This window comes from Jatropha curcas, chromosome 3 (assembly GCF_041381405.1).
Source record: "Jatropha curcas cultivar XTBG-Jc1 chromosome 3, XTBG_Jcur_1.0, whole genome shotgun sequence".
In the NCBI taxonomy this organism is placed as follows: domain Eukaryota; kingdom Viridiplantae; phylum Streptophyta; class Magnoliopsida; order Malpighiales; family Euphorbiaceae; genus Jatropha; species Jatropha curcas.
This window is the reverse complement of record NC_143153.1, coordinates 19,111,237-19,127,605: the sequence shown is the minus strand read 5'-3', so window position 1 is coordinate 19,127,605 and position 16,369 is coordinate 19,111,237. Positions and strand designations below refer to the sequence as shown.

Genomic DNA, 16,369 nt, shown 5'->3' with positions numbered 1-16,369 from the left:
TAAGTATTATGGAATAAAGATAATATTTAGTTTAGAATTTCAATTTGGATTGAAATATTTCGATCCAATTTGGATTGAACGGAGATGAACAAACTACTATAGGTGCTGCTGTTAATTTTACACAAGGAAATTGAACAGTCTAGGTAGCCCGTTTGCGATGAGGCTGGGCTCTATATGGGGAGACTGACCAAATTGGTTCGTTTTGACTTGGATTTGTACGAAAAGAAACTGAAAATTTCAGATCGATCTATTTTCTAAAAATCAAGGGAAAATTGGAAAAGAAAAAGAATAATACTATGTTCAACTAAACCAATTCGGTTCAATTAGTTTTAATTCTAAACAAATTTTAGTTCTATTCGATTTCTTTTCAAGAAAAGAAATACTGTATATTCAGTTTGAGCGGGTTCAGTTCCCAGCCCCAGATTGCATAGTGTAAAGGCAACCATCAAAATTTGACCTTGCAATTCATATTGCTCGTCGCCATAATTCATGAATCGGACTACCATAAATGAAGAAAGAAAAGCAAGAACTTGTATGAAAAATGGTTTACAAAGTTGAGAACAGGTAGAAAGATATGAAGTTCAGTTCACCAAACTAATAGGGTTACACAGCAGGGCTTGAACAACTAACGAACCATAAACGGGTAAAAACAGAGCAAAAAAACTAACATCTGAGCTGGCTGGTGCAGTATAGGATCCTCTTTTCTTCTTGTTTCCTGCTATATATGCCTGTTTTCCATTCTCAGTGCCTTTCTTCACCAATCTGCTGAGCCAGGACCAGTGAACAGATCGCTACAATATTGCCTTTTTTTTTGGGGAGTAAAACTCTTATTCCTCAGGCTCTTTTACATTGTATTTAGCCAATGTATATGTAAGTTATCACTCTATCCATTGGCTTATAACCCTAATCCAGAATTAGGGTTTGTAAGCATCTTGAATAACTTAAATTCGCATGGTTGCCTCAATGGCTATTCCTATATAAATTACCTAAATTAAGAATGTATGACAATTTTTCTGCTACAGAAACACAAAATTTAAGAGACAAAGAAGCTATGCGTCGCAGGAGAGATGGTTCTCTTTTTCATTTCCCCTTCGATTTTTTATGCATTTAAGGAAATAAAATACTGCACTGTTGAAGCCATTGGAATTGATAATTTCAGCTGCACACTGCTTCCACAGCAAGTTTTTTGGTTGTATCAGGGCAGAGTCCCTTGGTGAAGTTCTCTTCTGTTACTTCTATGATACAGTCATTTTTGTTTAGGCAGACCTGAAATATTTCAATGCAATTTAGGACAACATTACAATATTAAGACATATTTGGAAAGTCAACCAAAATTACTCAGAGAGAATTCCTTGTAATTTGGAAAATGACATTTGTACCAACTTATTGAACCGTTAATATGGACAATGATGCACTTTACTGTAATGCCATATCAGATGGTACAGCATATCAGTAAAAAAGTATTGGTAAGACTAAAATTATTTTCTTTTTTCCAAAAGAAAGTCCACTGTATATCCTCAAATAAAAGCAGAACTGTTAGGAAGGGGAGCAAAAGAATAATCATAGCCATTATGATAAAAACAACTGTCTTACTGAATCCTCAAAGTTATTCCAGAAAGGTAAAATAATACTGGCATAACAAAAAATTGGAGGTTCCTACATTATCCAAAATTTAATACATGTTCACAGAAATATATGCTTTACTTTTTTTTCTTTTTTTTTTTCTTTTGGCTTATTTTATTAGCGAAGTAAATGCTTGAAAAGTAAACTTCTCATGATGAAGATAGCTACTGAAAGTAACTATATTTAGACTTGAAACAAAAAAAATAAAACTGAAGCTAGATTGAAGCAAGTGAGAGAGATTCTGGAATTTACCTTTTCAACCACAGAAATGGAATTAGGATCATGGCATTCTCCCTTGCTGTAGGATCCACAAGTTCCTGTAGGAGATCCAAAGCTAGCAAATTTTACAGAAGATATGAGACTATTTTTGGGGCACTTGAGATGAGCAGAGGCCTTGTAATTGAAATTTCCATTTCCAGCTTTCTGATATAGGTCAAGATTAGCCATGGGATAATCTTCTGCAACAAGAGCACACACACCAGAGATTTTCCGTCGTGAGAATACAATTTTTGTTGGATCCCCACCTTTCTCCTCAAAGATCACCAGAATGTTTCCAGATGGCTTGAACCATGACCGTGGAACATGGTACCTGGTCAACAGAAGAACCTTGTCACACAGTTTAGAACCAAATCACGGATTATGTTTCATTAAAAGAGATGCTTGGGGAAAAAAAACAAGAGAAAAATAGTCAGGCAATATTAAAAGCTCTATCATGTTAGTGTTTGAAATCTAGTCCTTGCATGTGGAATACATTTTTCCGTAGGAATTACAGTTAATATAGTATATGGAAATTAAAACATGTGCCTTTTGATGGTGAATAAATTGGCTAATGTTGATAAATAACTGAAAATGTTATAAAGAATGCAATGTCTACGAAAGCTATGCAGATCAGAAACTTCAACTCCTGGAAAGTGGAAACTAAAACAAAATGATTAATATGTCATGAACATGTATGTGGATGGCTAATTATTTTGACAAACACTTGGTACTAATTCAGGTGGTTGATCACAAAAGCTCTATTGAATTCCTAATTCCACTGTTGCACTGAACTATTCAATTTTGGTTTACCATCTTTGTGTTGGTTTTCCGCATCCAGTCCTGCATTTTCCTGGCATAAATTTGCCTCTGTAGTCACATTCTTGAACACACTTATCATGTACAGAGCTTTTCCTTGGCCAGTATCTTCCAATTTCTTCTCCATTCAACCAAGCTAGACCTTTCCCCATGTGAACCATATCCAGCCCAATAGGTTCATCTCCCCTTGGTTGATCCACGACAGCCTGCGAAACTCGAAGTATAAAGTACTGGATATGCAATTGCAATGTCCATTGCAAAAAGAAGAAAGAGGTGATCTTCATCAAAAAGGTTTACCTTATACCACGTCAATGGTTGATTCTTAGGTGGTCTTGAGGTTGCAACCCAATTTACACTGTTCATAGCATCAGGCTTGTATATACCAAGCTTTTCTCCTTGCAACCCAATCTGGAAAAATGAGGAACAGATAAAGAAGTGAGAATTTTAAAATTCTAATATTGCATATGATACATAATATTTTTGATAGTTCAACTATCTTATATAAACTGCGATCGTAGGTCTTGTAAGCTCAACTCGAGTTTCAGTTACTTGCAGCTTCCTGCTAAAGGCATATAATAGGACTTAATGGATCTTATAACCCCTTTAGTCAGCCTTTGGCAACTCACTATATGGTAAATTAACAAGAGTTGTATGCAACAACAGCAACAACCAGGGGCCAGCTATATGAATCCTTAATTCCAAATATCCATTCTAATCAGATTAATATCAATACAAAGCAAAGTATATGTCGAAAAAAATTTTGAAATAGTTTTTTAAAAAAAAAATTGAAGGGGAATTTTAAAATCATTTAATATATTAATAAACAGAACAAAGTATAAAATAGGCAACAAAACAAAGTATAAAATAGGCAACAAAACAAAGTATAAAATAGGCAACAACAAACTGACTAGAGCTACATGAATTTTTTGCCTCCATCTTATTATGTTCATAGCTACATCCTCACTAATATCCAAAGACTGATCCTTAGCGACAATATCCCTCCAAGCAGTCTAGGTCAACCTCTTGAAATACTGACAAGAGTTGTATATGACTTACATATGATCTTAAATCCCACGACAGCCTGCGAAACTCCAAGTATAAAATACTGGATATGCAATTGCAATGTCCATTGCAAATAGAAGAAAGAGGTTATCTTCATCAAAAAGGTTTACCTTATACCACGTCAATGGTTGATTCTTAGGTGGTCTTGAGGTTGCAACCCAATTTACTTTATATACTCTTAACTGCCATATCTATTTTATTTCAAAGGCTTCATGTTCTCTTATGCATATATATTAAATGCTCCATGCTTACTTGAGAATTAGGTGTTCAATAGGTCCCTGAAAAAGTTGTGGTTGCCACATGGCTAAATGTGTTGATTTATGGGGTGAAGTTAAGCTTTTGGCCTAATGGTTGTTCATGTAGTTGCCCTTCCTTGTACTTTTTTTTTTTTTTTTTTTTACCAAGATCAACATCCTTTAAGTGAGGAGGTGTGCATCAGACCAGCGACAAACAACACATTATCCAAGGTGCTTCACTGATCTCCCAAGTTTGGTTGAAGCTATCCTTTCACAATGCAAGTTTGGTTGAAGCCATCCTTTCACAATGCCACTCAACAAGCCAAATTAAAGAAAAAAATATCAACAATAAAGCTTATATTGGTTGAATCCTGGATCATGTCCCTCATATTCTTTATGCAACAATTTTCCCCCTTGTGTACCTTCTACAATAAGGGATTTACACTGGGGCATAATATCAAAACGTCTTTAGCTATCATTCTGTTACGGTCCCAAGTTACGGATCTGGTTATGGGTCTTTGAATTAGGGGATCAGGTTTGAGATGAGTATCTTAGAAGGAGTTTTCTTCCTTCTATCAGTGGTGACAGACTTAGAGAGAATCTGCAATCTCCTAGAGCTCGTTAAGAGAGAACCCTAAAATCTCTGAGTTTTAGGAACTCAGAACATTTTCATAAAATTCTGCTTACATTTTTCCCGATATCACAACCTTTTAACCAACTAAATGCAAAGCTAAAACTACCCACTACCCACTAATAACTACCCATTACGATAAATAACTTGCTTAACCACCCCACTAATACCCATTAACAAAGAAACTGATAATAACATGATAAACACTGAATAACTAAATAAAAACACCGTAAATAGCAGTAAAACTACCCTAAGTCCAGCAGCCCTATAACACATTCCCACATTTAATCTGGCCTTTTATTTAGGCATAGCATCTGAAACTTCTCTCCTTTAGAGATCTTTAAAGTGAACCAGGAGGTGACATCAATACTCTAGGAAATTACCGGAAATCCTAAAAGCTCAAACTTGTGGCAGGTGAACAATAAATTAATTGTCTAAGATTTGCTGCTCAAAATTTTTAATCCTGCTATATTCTAGCCTCTATTTTTCGGGATAAAATCTACGAACAACTAAATGAGTTGTGTTATCATCCTTTTTCTACCTAAAATATGTTATGAACTATTTTCATATTTGAAAAACGTAAGATTCAAAGTCAATATCAATGGGTGAGATATTATCTAACAGATTTCCAGACTCAAAATTCTCCCTTCAATCATTAGTTAATGCAAATATATATAAAATGTAAGTACACATAAGTACCTTATAAGTCCAGTGATGCTGGGACAAGTCTATTGTCCCATTGTTGAACCCCCGAATTTTGACGCTTGTTAATCCAGCTCCCACCCATTCATAAAATGAACCGGCATTCTGAAATCAGCACAAAGAGAGTATGGATAGTTTTAATATCATAGATTTTTCCAGAAACAGATATAGAGAAACGCAACGTGATTGAAATAAGCAATTAAGATAAAACATTAAGCAGGAGGTAATAATGATTCTGGGTATATCCAGCAGTATGAAGTACTTCACAAATTAGCAACATTCATTTTCCAGTTGATTAACAATATTTAACTGCAGGAGAAGTTTGATCACAAGACAAGTGAGAGCTGCCATGCTCAATCTATAATAACATGCAAAACACAAACAGAGATTTTAATGAGGAAGAAGGTTGAGCAGTTGCCTTCCCCAATAATCCTAGTTCTTAACAAGATTGAGGCACTTGCTGGATTCTGAATTTTCCCTAAGCACTGACCCTTGGATTGGGGTACACATTCCAATCACCAATCATGACCATGCCCCAAGCAATTCCATGACCCCCCCCCCCCCTCTCCCGACCGAGAGAGAGAGAGAGACAGAGAGAGAGAGAAGAATTAAGAAAAATGCCACAACAGTCTCATATGAACTTCAAATTTTTCAAACCTCTTTTAAAACTTTCACCTAAGAATGTAGATACAAAAGAATATCATAACTTATCTTAATGGAGCTGCTATAGGAACAATGTTTGACTTGTGCAAATATCAGAATGCTACCTATAGAATCAGTGCAAATCTAGAAAAGCAGAGTAGCCATATCTTAAAGTTCCTTGCTTCTTAATTGTCATTTCTAAATGAGGAATAATTCAAGAAGACAAATGAAAGCATTATGTTCACTTTCTCACTGCAATTCATCCAGCGGTTAAACTATGCTGTAGGTAGGGCAAATCTTATACATGTGATAACACATAATTTTAAAGGAATTGTAATAAAACCAAAAAGGGAAAAGCTAGTGGCTCCATATCAAGATAGCACCAGCAAAATGGAATAAAATGTTTCTAAATTTTCATAAGAAATTTCTTAGCAAGTGATTGACAATCTTTTGGAGTCCAAATAATGTTCCTTTAAGATCAATGTCAAGTCCAAGTTGGTCATTTTGTCATGATGCAGGACTATCTGAAAATTGAAAGGACATAAAAAGCATCCATTCAACTATGGGCAACTAAATATGTAAGAAGTTGAAGAATACTCACTTGTAAGCCAACTGTCATGCTCAGGAGAGCAATGTCATTTTTCCCTGACTTGAGAGATATAGGCTTCTTAAATTTGAAGGGTGGATGCGTGCCATTTCCAGTTGCACTACCTGAATATTTTGCATGTACATCAAAATATAGCTATTCATATTAGCTTGTTTATATATAATCAACAAAAAGCACAGTTGAAGATCATTGTGCCATGAATGAAATGCAAAATAATGAAGTACTAAAACTTAAATGTTATCTAAGCATCTTGGCTCTAGGAATCTAAGTATCTTAGCTCTAGGAATCCCTTTTACTATTCCTCTGATTTCCTTTGAGTTAAGGAGCTGGCCTGAATTTCTCAATCCTTTATGGAATGAGAATTGGTTATGATGTCTATATTTTAGATTTTTAATGCCATCCAGGTTTATGTGTTGCAATGATCTAATCTAAACATCGAGATTTATATTTTGACCCCTTACTTCAAAAACTAGATTACAATAAAAAGAAAAGTGCTGCCAAAATAATACCATACTGAAAAGCAAGTTGATAACCTTGAAGTTCCTTATTCACAAAAGCATGGAGAGCATGACCCTTTGACTCAATTAGAAGAATTGGTCGGCTTCCCTTTTTCAAGAACTCTTCACTTTCACCAACAATAATACTGCCATTGAAGAGTAATTATTAATTTCAAAATCAATAATGGATAAAAAAGCACCTCTTATATATGCATTTTTCATATCTATTCCACATGTTAATTACGTTTACAAAGGAATAAACCACAAACTTTTATTCTTCATCTCTTTTCTACTCAAAAATTATATCTGAATGGTTAAACCACATGCTAAATTAGAATAATAAATCCACACCTAAAAGAAGAAATCTATGCTACTAATTCTCTATGGAGCAGGACCAACCTTGTTGTATACCAGAGGTAGTCAGTAGTATCTTGTGTGGTATTGATGTGATCCACAAGGCTACTTTTAACGAAGTCAGAATTCCCCCAAATCCCAGCACTCTCTTGAAATATCTCCCATTTAAGAGCAATTAAGCCTTTATCTGATGGACGCAGATCCTCTGATACCATTTCAACTACAGATGTCTGGGAATTTACCTGTTAACATTTTCATGAGCAAATATAAACCAAATTCAGAAAAACAATAACATGATGAGAAAGTGGTCAAATCTATTTATTTTTAGGTTCACGTTCAATCGTTTGATGGTAAAAAATGTTTCTGATATTCTAATTTGATGATATTTTTAACCTTAGTGGACCATTATTTGCCTGTATTCTGAAAACCCGAGACATAAGCTTTATTTAGAATTTCTTTTAGCCGTTGAACTTATGAAGTGAATGCATGTCAGATAATAGATTTCGCTGATAGTGGTATCTTATTTTGCTTTTTGTAGAAGCACCAGACGCATCATCACCCGTATGGACCATAGAATGAGAAGGAAATAGAGGGGGGCATGAGAAAAAGAGGGTTGAACACACAAGCAATTTGACACTTATTATACACGCATATGAACCACATTTTGGTTTGAACCCCAGTTGATGCTAAATTTTCTATGTTCGTTGGTCTTACATCTTTCAAAATAAAATTATTTTAAGGTTTTTAACCTCATGAGAAAAGACTATTTATGGCATGAAACAGTGTGTAGTAGGTCCTAGATCATGCTGATTGCTAAAATGAGCAGTGCATAAACTCTAAATGGGCACTATATCTTTAAAAAATCATAACTCCCATTCAGATGGATTTACAAGGCCTAAAAGATATCAAAGGAAAGTTCATTCAGTGCTCTACAGCCTTTGAAATGAACGTTCTAGCCGTCTTTGAGGTCAAAATCCAATGTTTTTGCATATTTCAGGCTGTTCTTTGCTTGCTGTCTATAGTTTCTACCCATGGGCTGAAACTGTACCTTAGTCTTTTTCCCTTTTTTTAAAAAAAAATTTCAATTTGGATTTGTGTAGTTTATAGATTTCCACTTCATTGTTTCTACTATCCTTGGGGTCTATGGCCTTTATTTGCAATAAACAAATATCTTGAGTTTTTATTCATGCTTTTGGAATGGATTATCTTCAGAAGGTTGATTGTGTTCTATTCTTTCTTATCACTATTCTTTATTTGAAAAGGAACTTTTTTTTTCATGACAATGATGCCAGTGCTAGGATGTTATGTTTGTCAGGTACTGGCATTCTAAAATTTGAAAAGAGTTACCTTTGCAGTATTCAATACAACATTCTTGCAATCAGGCAGAATGCTAACTGACCAAGCAGGCAGGTGGTATGACATATTCCGAAATTCAACAGTCTTGTCATTTTTGTCATCTGTATTAGCAAGAAAGGCAGCACATGCTCCTGAGGCATCAGCATAGACATCGGCCTACAATAAGTGGACATCAGCAAATAGTATGAGTTGCATAGTTAGATTTACTCACATTCAAATATAAGAGAACACTATCACACTAGAAAATATGATCACTTCAGAAGCTTTTCATCTGTCAAAGAATACAACAGGAACTTATAAACAACACATGTTACTATCCTGAATGCAAAGCTAAATGACAAATATTTTTCTCAGGTTTAGTTATGGAAAGTCATTACAATTGGACCTTATTGTTTTCATGTCCCTGACAAGGAAGCAAGGAGAAACACCAAACTGCCGAACACAGCCTTAACTACCAATGTCTCAGCAAATGCCCCCAATTTCTTTTGCATTACATGTGTAGGAGAAGTATTGATGAACAAAGCCCAGAATTCAATCTAATTCTTGAATGGTTGACCAGGAAACCCTCTAGATACCTCCTAGCAAGACTACTTCCTTACTCTCCCTCTCCCACTCAAATTTTTTGCCTTGGGCTAATGAATCTACCCACATCACTGTCTCATTATACCTTTGTCCTTTAAGGTAAAATCAGCTAAAACCCCTCTAGTCGTGTTAAATGCATTCTAAACATCCATCGTTAATGTGAATGATGAAGAATATAACTTATTTGACGGTCTTTAGCATTATAGATGCTTCAACATTGTTATTTCCACATCAACAAAAATAACCAACAGTTGGAGGTGGAAATTGTGTTGGGTTGATGTAGCTAGTGGTTATGTTCTCCAAAGCCCTTCGAATTAATTAACCTGCTCCTGCTGTTCCTTTCAATTGAAAACCAGTGTACATAAAGAAGCTAGATATGTGTGATGACCAGAAATAGAGAATGATTCTTCTATCATAATTTTAAATGAAGATACGAAAAAAGTATAATAGATGGCTTCTTCTAAAGTGCAATCCAATTAGTTCTCCAGGTGAAAAAACATGTGACATTCCGTTTCTGAAACCAAACCTTTGGATATTATTTGATGTACAATAATTCCTATATGCCTATTATGTATCGATATAGAAACAACACAATATTAAGTACTTTGAAATAATGTAAGATCATATTTATCCAGTTCATTTGAGCTGTATGTGTGTGGCAACACACGCTTAGAAATATCAAGCTGATGTTAGAACACATTAAATCATTTTGGATTTTAACGAGAAACTATACCAGGCCAAGTAAAGAGAAAAAAAGAGAAAAAAATCTACTATTTTTGCATTCATATAGATCAAAAGTCAGATAGGAGATAAACTTCACCTCTTGGGAAGGGCCTAGTGACAAATTGATTGGGTCACCATTCAACAACGCATGCTCACATAACTTTATAGCCCTATGAAGTTCCCTAAGGTGTGCCCATTTTGGAAGTCTAGCTAAGCCTGTCAAGCACACGACAACTCATTAAATTTATATTATGCATCATGCATTCAATATAAGTTATCCTCATTTTCCATTTTGCTGAACCAGAGAAGACAGTGATTCGAATAAAAAATCATAGAGGACTCACCAAATACATAAATTGGTGCATTATAATAATCATCAAATTTATATCATGTACTATTGATTATAAATAAAGCTCAAATTCCATGTTATAGACTTTAGAAAGTGAAAACTTAATTATATTGGAAATATAAAATGTACTCACCATATTCATCAATTGGTGCCTCATAGTCATAACTCGTTGTAATGAATGGTCCACCTGAAGTGCGACCGAAATTTGTCCCACCATGATACTATAACAAAAAAATTAGTCATTACATTATAATAGCAGTAATGTAGGATTCAAGTCATGATAATCACATTATGGGAAAACATATTCATACACAAAAAAAAAAAAAAAAAAAAAATTAAAATTAAAATTCAGTAGAAGATCAACAGACTACCATATAATAATTTTGTAAACTGCCACCTTTCTGGAAGAAATGAGCAACAGAATAGGCAATATCTTCAGATGGCCTGTGAGGATTAGGTTCCCCAAATGTTTGAAACCTAGAAACAGAAACGCACTAATCAAGCAAATAAAGAGAAATTACACTGTATCTAAAAACAGGGTCATTAGACTATTGCATGGACAAGGAGAGAACTATGGTAAGAAAATTTAAACAACTATTCATCAAGAACAAATTGGAAAAAGCCACAACATGAATGTTATCAACAGTAATCTTATTTCATATACCACAGATGCAAGATTGTACCAAATGAAGTGCACAAAACATCAGTAAATTAATCATCAAATCACAAACACCCCCCCCCCCCCCCCCCGCGCCGGAAAAAAAAAAATCCATTAAAAGAAGAAACAAGCAACAAGGGGGCAAAACATTAGAAGTTCTAAAATTTTAATGCTCTCCAATTTATGTTATGTTAGAAAGAAAAACCCTTAAAGCCCAGAAGCAGAAACCCATTCCAAATGCTAAAAAGCCAGGAAACATGAAAATTTCTCCAAATTATATTGAATGTATTAATAATTTCTTTATTTCTCAATCGCCTCAAAGAGACAAAGAAGCATCCATTCTAACTTTTATGAAAAACTTATTATTAAAAATCATAGCATTCCTCTGCAACCAAAGGCACCAAACTAGCATTGTTAAGAATCCATATTGTGAAAATACTAAATCTATAAAACACATATAAGGGGGGAAAGCTAGCTAACTAATTAGTTAGTACTAACCTTTTAGTATTGATTGGCCCAACCCAAGTAAGCCCACGTTACTCCTTTATTTTCATGGATTCTAACATCAACCCATTCATTTGTAATATGGTAGCAAAGCAAGTCCAGCCCTGTTCAGTTACTCATCTATTCACCAGTGTTATCATTGCATTTTATTCGGCCTCTCATCTAGATGTCTAGTCCCGGTAAGGCCATCAATTTCAGGGGCAACCGGATGTCTAGTCCCAATTGCACTTGAAAGGGAGTGTTAATAGTCCCACATTGTCAAAATACTATATCTATAAAGGGCATATAAGGGTAGAGAACTAGCATTGGTTGGCTGAAATCCAAGTAAGCCCACATTACTCCTTTATCTTCATTGATTCTAACCCCTTATTCATTCACCTTCCAATTTCAAATCTCCTAAACCTTGTACTATCCATCATACTTGGAAGGAAAACCCATCCTAGAACCACAAAAGTATTTATTCCATATAAGTCGTGCAAAGAATGTCAAAACACCTGAGTTAGGTGGAACCGGAAGAAAAATAAATAAAAGGGATCAAAAATATGTTTCCATCAACTTAAGTAAATAAAAATAAGTTTAAGTCAGCAAGGGGACCAACTTGCTTAATACCTATGCATGTGCACATTCACATACGTACAAAAGAAGCAAATCAGCACCTTATCAAGGCAAGATTTCCAGGACCAGTTCAGATTTAGTAAGCTTCATAGGCTTCAAGTTAGCCTTTGCTAGCTACTATTATCATTCAAATAATCCTTTTAGCCATTATAGCAAATGGTAACCAAGATGGTGATTCAACTACTATACTATGACACCAAGTAGCTTGGGTAATCAACTGTTCATTCAGAAACCATGCAGGCAAAGAAGCTGATTTGGAGGTCTCCATTCTATAGTTAAATACAGCCAAGTCATCATCCAGATTTTCAACAATGTTGATTTAGTTATTCACGTAAGAGTTTATGAGCAGCACCAAAGAAAAATTCAAGGAAACAAAAAGGGCAAGGAAAATAAAAATTGAAAAAAAAAAAAAAAAAGAGAGGGAGAAGAAAAAATGAAACTCATAATTCAGAGTGGTCAGAGTATGTCCCTTCTAGCTAGCAAAATCAACCACTGAAATTTTTATTTTCCGTTGGTATCCTAAAAATGTCTCCTATACTGTTTTCCAATTATGAAAAATGCAACCACAATTAACTTTCAAGTTAATAGGAAGCCTAAACCCAAAACCTATAAGTTAAAATGTGCCATGTTACGCATGTGGATTACTTTTTGTATCGAAGTTCTCACTACTCTGCTTCCTGCTTGTTCCAATTTATTATTACTAATTTAGGATACTTTGATAAGCACACAGGCCTAACGAAAACTATGATTTTTTAGAAAAAAAGTGCAATGGTACCATAGCCCCATTTTGAGCTAAATCACAAGATTGGGAGAATCAAGAAAGTAAATCAACTTTTAAAAGCTAATTAAGAAAGCATACAACAAATATAGGTGAGGATGAATTAAAAAAACTACCATCCAGGCCAATTCTCAGTCCACATTTTAGGCTTGTCTGGATAAATAGGTTTAAACTGATCACAGTAAAAGGAATTACAAGTGTTTATCTGCAGCAAAAAGCGGAAAATAGTTAAAAAATATATAAATAAAAACTATAGTAGGCATATCATGCTTAGAACTGAGTTTTCAATTTCATAACTTTTCAAATGCTACAAACAAAACCCAATAGAAATCTGAATTCTATCAAAAAAGAAAAGGAAAGGACCAATTTTCATTTAAGAATCATGGAGCAATTTTTATGACAGATTAAAGAAAAAGAAATTGTGTTGTCAAGTGATATATTACCCTAACAAGTAAATAGTAATTCAGAGTTAACTATGATATGCCATTTACATGACTATCACATTCATGATGAATGCAAATTGAAAGTTAACTCAAAACCTAATGGAAAGCGTTCATGTGCCAGCCTCCCAACTAAGCATTTGCCCCTTATGCCATGTTAATGGTGATACTAACTCAAGGCTCCTAATCTAAGGAATGAAATCAAAGAAATTGCTTCTTGCTAAGCAGCCTTGCTCATCCACATGCCACCACTCTAATTAGAACTAATTTTTAGCATATGTTTATTATCATGTACTCAATAAGATAGGGAATTTATAAACTCTCACCACAGTGTCAGGAGCATCAAACTGCTGGCACATTATCCAAGGTACACCAGTATTTTGAGAAACAGCCATTTCAGCGGCCCACTTGGCATACCGCTTCCCCCCTTCTCCATAAGCACTTTCATAGAATCCATATTCATTTTCAACCTGCAATTAAAATAAAATTGTTCAATGAATTCATTTCTGGCTGATAAGAACAAATCATGAATATATTTTTGTCTAGTGCATACAGATCATAATAGGAGCTGAAAAGCAGAATAAACCTGTAAATCCCAGAGAAAACAGAGACATAGGTTGGCAAATGTATTTCACTTCCTGACTTTTATATCTCATGGAATGTTGACATTAAAGAAACTAAGCAGGATTTCTCAGTGAACTTTTTGAGACACTTCATAATACTTATCATACAACATATACTGTTACATAAAGCATCAATTGATAAAATGAAACAATCTAGATTTGGGGGCATTTATTACATTAAGGTGAGAAAAAAATAGGAGAGCATAATCCATTGAATTTCCTAACCAGTTTCACCATATATAATATAATGAATTGCTAACCTAACCCACCAATTGCATAAATTTCCCCCCTTTTCTATGTTAAGTTTTCTCGAAACAATTTGGAAAATTTCGAGCCAGAATAAAACCTTACGAACGGGATCTATGAATCCAACATCTCCTATAACTGGTCCAAGGATATTATCAAATATTAGAACTTCTTCTGAAGCTTGAAAATTATCATTCTAAGTTCACAATTCACCTCTCCCTAATTATGATGGTCCTAAATTATGATGGCATGCCATTTAAGCAGTAAATAATACTAAATGAATCTGTACTAAAGCAAGTTAAAAGAAGAAAAATGTGATGGAAAAACCAGGTTCCATTACGTATCTGAAGAAAAAGTAGTGTTACAATGGCAGAAGGAGAGAAAATAAGACAGAAGTGGAAAAGAAGAAGAACAAAATGAGTGAATCAATATATCCAAATAGATATAGCACAAGGTAGAAATGTTTACTTAGAGAAATCAATTTTTAGTTTCCATTATTCATTCTGAAACTAGGAACTCGATTCATCAGTATAAACTTGGAAAACTGAAAAACTTGTTTGCACTTTTCAAAAAAAATGGGGATATTATTATATTTTGAACAGAAAACTCTCGAAAGAGCTGCAATCTTCAATCAGATGAATTCATAGTTACCTTTAGCAATGCAAATATACAAAGGGAATTTGTAAAATTCAGCCTGAAGGCTGAAATCAATGTAGAGAAAACAAAGCGATAAAAAAAGTAATAGTTATTACTTGCCTGAGCCAAGATGATGGGACCTCCTTGCGATGCAAAAAGCTTCTCTTGCTTCATTAGATTCACTATGTATGTCGTGAATTTCTGCATGTGATACTGAACCAAAGCCACGAGGAACAAAATAATTCCCATTTCATACATAAAATTACTGTTCTGACTTCTGAGATAGGAACTTGGAAAAAAACATATTTGAAAAGAAAGGTCCAACTGTTAATACCTTGAAGTTATAATTATCAGTTCGAAAGACAGTTCCATTAATATAATGCAACCAAACAGGTACTCCCCTGCATTAACATGATCACAAATTAAGAAAGTGAAAATAAATATGAAAATAAGAAATTCAGTCAAAAAATGAGTACCCAAAATTCCACTCTGCTGCAACAAATGGTCCAATGCGAAGAATTAGATGCATGCCAGCCTGCTGGACAATCTTCACAAACTTGACCAGATCGAAACGTTTGTCGAAATAATACTATCATTTTTTCCAAGAGTTTGGGGCAAATAATCAATAGAGAGTAATAGACGGAAAAAATCGAAACCATTTTTTGTTAAAAGATTACACTCACATTGGAGACAGAAGGCTCATGACCATTCCAAAATACATATGTTTCGATCACATCTACCCCTCCTTCTTTGGCTGTTTGCACCAGCTCTGGCCACATCTACCATACAGCCCAACATAACAAATCATCAATTCATTCAACAATGCTGCAATTTCTCAAAAATAAGCACAAAATAGCAATAGCATCCAAGCCATTACAACAAGTATAGCTAAAGTGTACAAACCGCAGGGACACTGCGGGGATAATGAATGGCAGCAGAAATGAGAAGCTTCCGCTGGCCATTGATGATCAGAGAGCGAGCATCATAAGTAATATTTCCTCCTCCATTACACAATGTAAAGAAGAAGAAGAATATTGATATTAGTAGAAGCTTTGTCATGTTTCAGAACAGTGAAGAGTGAAGAATCTAAGTGTAGTTCAGCGCATTTATAGCCGAGAGAGAGCGCTGAAGGGATAGACATCAGTATCAGCATTGCATACCAGTTAGCAGACAAAGACAGATATTGCCAGCCTCGATCCCAATTCTTTTTCTTTTTGACTGCTGAGTTTTTAATTTTTACGGGCATAAATTCACCGCTTACCTAGCATAAAAAAATCCTGTGGCTTTAATTTTTTTACTTTCATAATTAAATGTTTCAAATTATAAAATTTCACCCGTTAAATATTTTAATTTATAAAATTATTTATTGAATGCTCCGGTCTATAAAATTAGACCAATCATATGTTTTTTAATAATTAAAAAATGAGAAAA

General features: G+C 34.5%; 1 protein-coding gene across 2 annotated transcripts; it reads right to left on the bottom strand.

Annotated features, from left to right (window-relative positions):
- Nucleotides 1-509: 509 nt before the first annotated feature.
- Nucleotides 510-16,082, bottom strand: BGAL10 (beta-galactosidase 10). Of its 2 annotated transcripts, none has more exons than XM_089718773.1 (19): nt 15,842-16,082; nt 15,622-15,717; nt 15,415-15,527; nt 15,273-15,339; nt 15,059-15,151; nt 13,760-13,903; nt 13,110-13,198; nt 10,810-10,915; nt 10,572-10,659; nt 10,187-10,305; nt 8,776-8,940; nt 7,474-7,670; nt 7,087-7,220; nt 6,572-6,681; nt 5,326-5,433; nt 2,995-3,105; nt 2,692-2,903; nt 1,876-2,212; nt 510-1,266 (listed from the first exon to the last, which is right to left on the bottom strand). In XM_089718773.1, exons 1-19 carry the CDS (start codon nt 15,995-15,997, stop codon nt 1,156-1,158), a joined length of 2,556 nt encoding a protein of 851 aa, XP_089574899.1. In that variant the 5' UTR covers nt 15,998-16,082; the 3' UTR covers nt 510-1,155. The 2 variants fall into 2 exon arrangements, with proteins under 2 accessions (XP_089574899.1, XP_089574900.1); XM_089718774.1 differs by having other exon boundaries at nt 7,111-7,220; nt 15,842-16,081.
- Between the last annotated feature and the right edge of the window lie 287 nt (nt 16,083-16,369).

Bases quoted from the DNA above. Each gene is read 5' to 3' on its own strand.
- BGAL10 (XM_089718773.1), bottom strand. From the start codon at position 15,997: ATGACAAAGCTTCTACTAATATCAATATTCTTCTTCTTCTTTACATTG. The intron at 15,718-15,841 runs GTTTGTACACTT...GCTGTATGGTAG, and splicing joins ATCCCCGCAGTGTCCCTGCG to ATGTGGCCAGAGCTGGTGCA. The intron at 15,340-15,414 runs GTACTCATTTTT...ATGTTAATGCAG, and splicing joins GCAGCAGAGTGGAATTTTGG to GGGAGTACCTGTTTGGTTGC.